Source organism: Ipomoea nil, unplaced genomic scaffold, assembly GCF_001879475.1.
Source record: "Ipomoea nil cultivar Tokyo-kokei standard unplaced genomic scaffold, Asagao_1.1 scaffold1421, whole genome shotgun sequence".
Lineage (NCBI taxonomy): Eukaryota > Viridiplantae > Streptophyta > Magnoliopsida > Solanales > Convolvulaceae > Ipomoea > Ipomoea nil.
The window spans coordinates 1,451,284-1,458,235 of NW_017617849.1; the positions used below are offsets into that span (position 1 = coordinate 1,451,284).

Genomic DNA, 6,952 nt, shown 5'->3' on the forward strand with positions numbered 1-6,952 from the left:
ATGTTCGTGAATTTTATTATACTAACACTACAAAATTTATAAAATTAATTCATGCTTATTATATATATATAAGATGGTAATCCAGTAAAGCAGTTTGAAGTAATCTGTTATTATTCAGGCTTACTTTTTTCAAACTGCTTTACTGGATTACCAATGCCATCTTATTTTATATATAAAATAAGTCTGAATTAATTTTATAAATTTGCATATTAAATTTGCAGGAAAATGGCGTCAAGATACAATATCTGCTTAACCTTCTCTGGAGATTCACACTACTATTTATAATTGTAGTATAACTCTAAAACACACCACTATTTATAATTACAGTATAACTCTGCAAATTTCATCGTAAATATTTTGTTGCTGTTTGCATCATGAATTTTTTTTTTTTTTTTTTAAGTGACTGGCTCTATTACATTGTAGTATATCCGTTTGTATTGTAGTATGTTCATATACTTTCTCAACCTACTGAAACACAAAGAACCAATAACGCCTCTACTGAGGCTTGAACTCATAATCTTCCAAATGAAAGTCCAACCTGGGTACCATTAGACCACATAGTCCTGGCTGTAGTGGTGTAATCTTATTTCAAACTAATTAATAAATCTAATACCATTAGTAAACAATAATTAAATAAAACCCAATAGAGAAGAAAAATATAATTCTAAAAGAAAATCAAACTAAATAATAATATTCTTTGAAAAAAAAAAAAAGTTAGTTGCAAATGGGAGAATTTCCACCTCCGGGAAGCTTCTGCGTCAGCTAGGCTCATTTTATTACACCCATCTGGCCATCTCACCGAATATTCAATTTAGAGTAAGGATAAACATTTAATAAATATTTAATTCAAATTCAATAATTAACATTTATTTTTGAAAAAAAAATCATTTTTGGTCATTTGTTTATACAAAATAGCAATTTTAATCACTTAATTATTGACATAAAAAGCACTATTAATCATACTATTTGTAATAAGGTAGCGATTTTATTATTTTATAATTTTAATATATGAATAAAACTGTAATTTATAATTTTTGTTTTGTTTTGTTTGAGAAGTGTAATTTATAATTTTGAACTATTAAAGTTTCCATTAACAAATCAAGGAATCAAAATTTATCTCATAAAAATTTAGAGGGTGACCTCAAGAATTAAAAGGTTGAAATCGCTATTTGATATAAATAGGGAAAATTGTAATTTATACTCATCACAAATATGTCAATTATCAATATCACTCATTAATTATTAGTGATGTAAATATTATCCTTCAATTTTTAAAACGTGACATATATTACCCTTCCCTTGAATATTAGTAGTGTAAATGTGGTTACCTGCCGTTTTCCCTGTTCGAATACCATGTTTTTTTCCTTTCATTTCTACAACAATGTTTCTCATTCTTCCTATTAGGAAAGGGACAATATATATCACATTTGAAAAATTGATAGGCAACATTTACACCACTAATAATTCAGAGGTAACATTGATAATTGGCATATTTGTGAAGGACATAAATTACAATTTTCCCGTATTAATACAAGTTCATTACACTTTTATTTTTTATTTTAGTGTGATAAGCCTTTAGCTTAATTGTGATGAATTTGTGGGGTTAAGGTACTAACAACACATCACCACCTACTAAAGAACATCATTTCCAACCCAAATATTATAGTAATGAGCAAGAAAATCACTAGTTAATTAATGCCTTAAATGACAAATTAAAACTAAGAAGGATTGAGTTAAACAAAGAATTTCACACAAATGGAAAATGACTCTTCCCTAAACTGCCAATTCAACAACCAATGCGTATAATATTAGGCAGAGATACAGTCATTTTCCTGTCAGAAATTCAGTTGTGTCAAAATACACCCAAACCTTCCTATTCATAAGGTGGAGGCAAAGTGAAGCAAACACCAAACCAAAACCAAAACTAAACTAAATTAATCTCTCTTTGCCCTTTCCCCTTTCTCTCCAACTTCTCTTCTTCAACATCAAGCCAAGAAAAACCGGCCATTCCACAGCCTCTGTAAGTCCCATGTCTCTATCTCTCAAACAAACTAAGTCACCATTACAATATTCCTTTGTCAAAGTAATGATATGATAGATGGTGGTAAAACCTGGAAGACTGCATACATGGCTGATATGTTAAGCAAGTTTAGGTGATAGATAGCGACCGCGAGGAGGGCACCGTTATCACCCCTCAAAAAGCCTCTTTCTTCTGCACCAGCAACTCACTCATTGGATGCCCGCCCTTTTTTCCTTTTTCCGGTGATCCAACTGCTGGAGACAAGACTAGCAAAGGAAGAAATCCCGGGGAGCGGGGTGGTTTCGTTTCGTTTCTCGAGTATCGGAAATGCAGCTTCACATATCCCCGAGCCTGAGGCACGTGACGGTGCTTCCCACCAAAGGCGTGAAGGAGTTCATCAAGTTCAGAATTGTGTCGAGACGGGTGTCCTTTCGCGTCGTCTTCTACTCCCTCCTGCTCTTCACGTTTCTTCTCCGGTTCGTGTTCTTGTTCACGGCTGTGGACACCATTGACGGAGAAAGCAAGTGTTCGGGCATAGGTAACGCCCTCCTACTTCCCATATACACAAATGGGAAACAAATATATCTTTAGCATAAAAAGCTTAAACGACTAAAATGGAATGAATCAAGAAAGCAAATGCCTTTTTTCAGTTACACATATGATTTTACAGTAATTTTCTGATTAGAAATGAAACTTCAACATAATGCAGGTTGCTTTGGAAGAAAAATACGACCGAGTATTTTAGGAAGGCAGCTTGAATCAACAGTAAGTTCATAACTAGACTTTGTCTTAAACGGCTTTCATTTTCGTTAGAAGAATATAAATTAGAACGAAGATTTCTATTTTCTGTTAGCTCCCAGAAGTGATATACAGTGTATTGGAGGAACCAGCAAACGAAACCGAGATACAAGTGGGACCCGAAACTCCTCAGACCCTCGAAGACTTAATTGCAGAATTCAAAGGCGATAGACCAGATGCAAAGACCTTTGCAGTCAAGCTAAAAGCTATGGTATGATCAGATAGATAAGTATATAAAATTCTAAAGATGAAATGCTTCTTTCGATGCGAATTATCTAAAATCGATAGGCTTACTTGTGTTTATTTTCCTAACAGATAAATTTCCTCGAGCAAACAACTAGAACTGCGAAAATCCAAGAGTACCTGTATCGCCACGTGGCATCGAATAGCATCCCTAAACAGCTGCACTGCCTTTCGCTAATGTTAGCAAACGAGCACTCGAGCAATGCTAATGCTCGTCTCCAGTTACCATCACCAGAGCTTGTCCCTTCCCTCGTTGATAACTCGTTCTTCCATTTCGTTCTGGCCTCTGACAATGTTCTTGCTGCCTCTGTTGTTGCTGCATCCCTTGTCCAAAACTCATTGCACCGAGAAAGGTTTGTGCTTCACATAATCACAGACAAAAAAACTTACTCCCAAATGCAGGCGTGGTTTTCCTTGCATCCTTTGACACCTGCAATTGTTGAGGTTAAAGGGTTGCACCATTTCGATTGGTTCACGAAAGGGAAAGTTCCGGTTTTGGAAGCAATGGAAAAAGACCAAAAAGCACGGTCCCAGTTCAGGGGAGGTTCTTCTGCCATTGTGGCAAATCAAACCGAAAAGCCTCGTATTATTGCTGCAAAGTTGCAAGCGCTCAGTCCTAAGTACAACTCACTGATGAATCACATTCGGATTCATTTGCCAGAGGTTAGTCTCGAAATTCATCTGTTCTAAAAATGTTTGCAATCTTCTTTTTCTTTTCTTTTTTCCTGAAATGTAAATTGGGCTTGCAGTTGTTTCCTAGTCTGAACAAAGTGGTCTTCCTTGATGATGACATAGTGGTTCAAACTGATCTTTCGCCTCTATGGGACATTGACATGAATGGAAAGGTGAATGGAGCAGTGCAAACCTGCAGAGGGGAGGATAAGTACGTGATGTTTAAGCACTTCAAAAGTTATCTGAACTTTTCTCACCCTCTAATAGCAAAAAGTTTCGATCCTAATGAGTGTGCATGGGCATACGGCATGAACATCTTTGATCTTGAGGCATGGAGAAGAACAAATATAAGCCGGACATACCACCACTGGCTTGAACAGGTAAAATACAAACTTAATTTAAAGGTAGCCCAATTGTTCAAGAAGTGATTTTCTTGGCTACAATATCACTTGTTAGGATCAAACGCTTACCACTACGCCAGAAGTTATAGCTAGTAGCGAAGGCGCAACTTTATTTTCTTATACCGCCACATTTTTGTTCCCAAAAGGTTGAATCCCCAACCCCAAAGACCTCCCACGCCCCGGCCCGGCAGAGCATCTGGGAGGATGTAAATCATGGTAACTCATCTGAACACAGAGGCTAGACCTTTGCTTACTGCGCACAAGGAGCCCCCCTCAGTTTGAGAGGTTGCTCCCACACTGCTGCTGATGAGACTCGATCCCGGGTCATTGTTCCCAAACTTCACCCTGTGACCAACTGAGCTGCCCATGCGGGCAATACGCTACATTTTTGAGAGGCAGGTTGTTGGACTTGGCCCTTCAGCCTCCGCCCAACAATCCCTCTAGTCACTTGGTGCTGGACTTGGCCCTTCACTGGCCTCAGCCCAACATAAACCATATCAGGAAATTCAGAGCTGAGGTTCTGATTAAGAACCTAAGTTCCAAATACTAATCTTTCTGCGATACAGTGACATTTTTTTAAATCTCCATTGCAGAACTTAAAATCAGACCTGAGTTTGTGGCAACTAGGGACATTACCTCCAGGCCTAATTGCATTCCACGGCCATGTACATGTCATCGATTCCTTCTGGCACATGTTAGGACTCGGGTACCAGGATAATACAAGCATTGCAGATGCTAAAAGTGCGGGAGTTGTCCACTTCAATGGCAGAGCAAAACCCTGGCTAGACATAGCATTCCCACAACTCCGATCATTATGGACCAAGTATGTCAATTTCTCGGATACATTCATTAAAAGCTGTCATATTACGGCATCATGAGTTTGGTTCAGGAAGGACTATCTCGACCTTCAGCTTTCATAGAGGAGAAGAATCCAGGGAAACATTTTTGAAAGCAGGAGCAACAGCTCCTGATATGAGTATATGAGAAGAAAGCTGCCCTGGACTTACGTTTTGTCAACTGGTCTTCCTTCACTCAAGCACCCAAAGTTGTCTTCTTTATTGGTATAAATGCATGGTTGGTTTTAAGATTATCTTAGGATGTCTGAATTTTTTCTCTATATGTATCTTCGTCAAAGAAATCCCAATGCAAATATATTAAGAAAATGCAAATATATTAAGAAAAAACTGTATTCAATAGATACCTTGTGTATTTTAGTCCAAAGGGCTCTCACAGTTATCAATATACAATCATAACACACAAAAAAACTAGGTGGGGGAGCAAAATGTGAGGAAAATATTAGAAAATGTTGAGATATGCATTTAAGTTTTACCAGTTACATTTGACATCAAGCCCTTCAAGAACTTTGCAGACTTTGTGAGTGGAGAATTCATGGCCATCAAGTTGTACAGAACATTCTCAACTTCAGTGATGGATGGCCTTGATTTGAATGTGGAGACTAGCTTCAACTCTCCTCCCTCTTCTTCAACCAACACGTTCCATTTCTCACCGCTCAAAACCCCATCTCTCACACACTTAAAAACCACACCTTTTCTTCTGTTCAGAACCCCTCTAACCTCCAATCCCATGAATGAGTACACTACTTCAAATGAACCCACAAATCCACTCAGCTCTCCAAAGCTGCCCTCTTCTTCGAACCCCCATTTGGGGTTGAAAATCACCACGGGCTTTGGGTACAAACTGTCAGTGATATTCTTCATAGCTTCAAGCTGTGAAACCTCCGGCCCCAAAAACACAACCACATCGGAAGAATTCAAAACCCTGCTATTGTCGTCCCCGTTAGTTACCGACAAAACGTCTAGGTTTTCAACTATGGTGCTCGAAGAACGAGTTTCGAAGGCTTTAGTCTTATCCGGCCACAGAATCAGAATCTTGATTTTAGACCCTTTCCTTTTGATGGGCATGTCTGCAAAGACATCAACCGCGAGCTGAGAGAGTGAAGAGGGCGAGTCATCGATCACCGGAATCTCGACCCGGAATCTGGGTTGCTTTAGCTTCTTGAGCCGGCCGGCGAGTTTGGCATTGTTGAGGGGCTTCTCTAAACTGGTGGAAAGAGAGGTCTTTGCCTGGGAAATAGCTTCTTCCTTGGTGGTAGGTGGGGTGGGGGAGGAGAGAGCACACTGGGGGAATCTTGATTTGGTTAAGGAAATAGAAAGGTGATCACAGTGAAGAAGATGATGATGATGGCGTGGAGGGGAGAAGAAAGATGGATACTGAATTTGTGTCAGCTTGAAATGGAAATTGGGGTTTGAAGTTCTGATGAATTGAGAGTGGAATTTTACAAGATTGGAAGCCATTTTAGTATGCAGAGTTTCTGCAAATCAAGAACGTTTAGTGCCCAAGACACAACTTTCAGGAATCAAAGTGGGTTGATAACTTGATATGGATAAAGTGAAAGATGACAGCCTCACAAATTGGATCCCCTCCCATTCTTGCCATCAGTCAAAGCTCGACTCGAGCTGGGTCAACTTCAAGCTCAAGTCAAACTCGAGTTGGCTCGTTTCGTAATCAAGCTGAATTCGAGCTCAAATGTTTTAAGCTCATAGCTCATGAGCGAATATATATATATATATATATATATATATATATATATATATATATGCTTGCGCTCAGTCAACTTCGAACTCGAGCCGACTCATTTTATAATTGAGCCAAGCTCGAGCCAATCCAAGCTCAAACTTGACTCAACTCGTTTACACCCCTACGATAGATAGACGTTCTGGTGGCAAATTTTCCTCAATACCCAAAAAAATAAGAAGTTGGATCCCTCAATGCCAATTTTGATATGCATATCACTAAA

General features: G+C 38.6%; 2 protein-coding genes across 5 annotated transcripts; one reads left to right on the forward strand and one right to left on the reverse strand.

Moving 5' to 3' along the window:
- The first annotated feature begins 1,664 nt into the window (after nucleotides 1–1,664).
- LOC109187650 (probable galacturonosyltransferase 12) lies at nucleotides 1,665–5,297 on the forward strand. Its single transcript, XM_019337903.1, has 6 exons — nucleotides 1,665–2,558; nucleotides 2,730–2,785; nucleotides 2,874–3,029; nucleotides 3,134–3,724; nucleotides 3,811–4,113; nucleotides 4,728–5,297. Exons 1-6 carry the CDS (start codon nucleotides 2,348–2,350, stop codon nucleotides 5,010–5,012), a joined length of 1,602 nt encoding a protein of 533 aa, XP_019193448.1. The 5' UTR covers nucleotides 1,665–2,347; the 3' UTR covers nucleotides 5,013–5,297.
- On the reverse strand, nucleotides 2,278–6,573 carry LOC109187651. 4 transcript variants are annotated; one of them, XM_019337904.1, is made up of 2 exons: nucleotides 5,465–6,572; nucleotides 2,278–2,572 (listed from the first exon to the last, which is right to left on the reverse strand). In XM_019337904.1, the coding sequence occupies exons 1-2, from the start codon at nucleotides 6,447–6,449 to the stop codon at nucleotides 2,511–2,513; spliced, it is 1,047 nt and encodes a 348-aa protein (XP_019193449.1). In that variant the 5' UTR covers nucleotides 6,450–6,572; the 3' UTR covers nucleotides 2,278–2,510. The 4 variants fall into 4 exon arrangements, with proteins under 4 accessions (XP_019193449.1, XP_019193451.1, XP_019193450.1 ...); XM_019337906.1 differs by lacking the exon at nucleotides 2,278–2,572 and adding an exon at nucleotides 3,404–3,491 and having other exon boundaries at nucleotides 5,465–6,503; XM_019337905.1 differs by lacking the exon at nucleotides 2,278–2,572 and adding an exon at nucleotides 3,770–3,926 and having other exon boundaries at nucleotides 5,465–6,573.
- Between the last annotated feature and the right edge of the window lie 379 nt (nucleotides 6,574–6,952).

Excerpts from the sequence above, each read along its gene's own strand:
- LOC109187650 (XM_019337903.1), top strand. The coding sequence starts at position 2,348 with ATGCAGCTTCACATATCCCCGAGCCTGAGGCACGTGACGGTGCTTCCC. Across the intron at positions 3,725-3,810 it reads TTCGGATTCATTTGCCAGAG|TTGTTTCCTAGTCTGAACAA; the intron begins GTTAGTCTCGAA and ends TTGGGCTTGCAG. Across the intron at positions 4,114-4,727 it reads ACCACCACTGGCTTGAACAG|AACTTAAAATCAGACCTGAG; the intron begins GTAAAATACAAA and ends TCTCCATTGCAG.
- LOC109187651 (XM_019337904.1), bottom strand. The coding sequence starts at position 6,449 with ATGGCTTCCAATCTTGTAAAATTCCACTCTCAATTCATCAGAACTTCA. Across the intron at positions 2,573-5,464 it reads CTTGATGTCAAATGTAACTG|TAGGAGGGCGTTACCTATGC; the intron begins GTAAAACTTAAA and ends GTATATGGGAAG.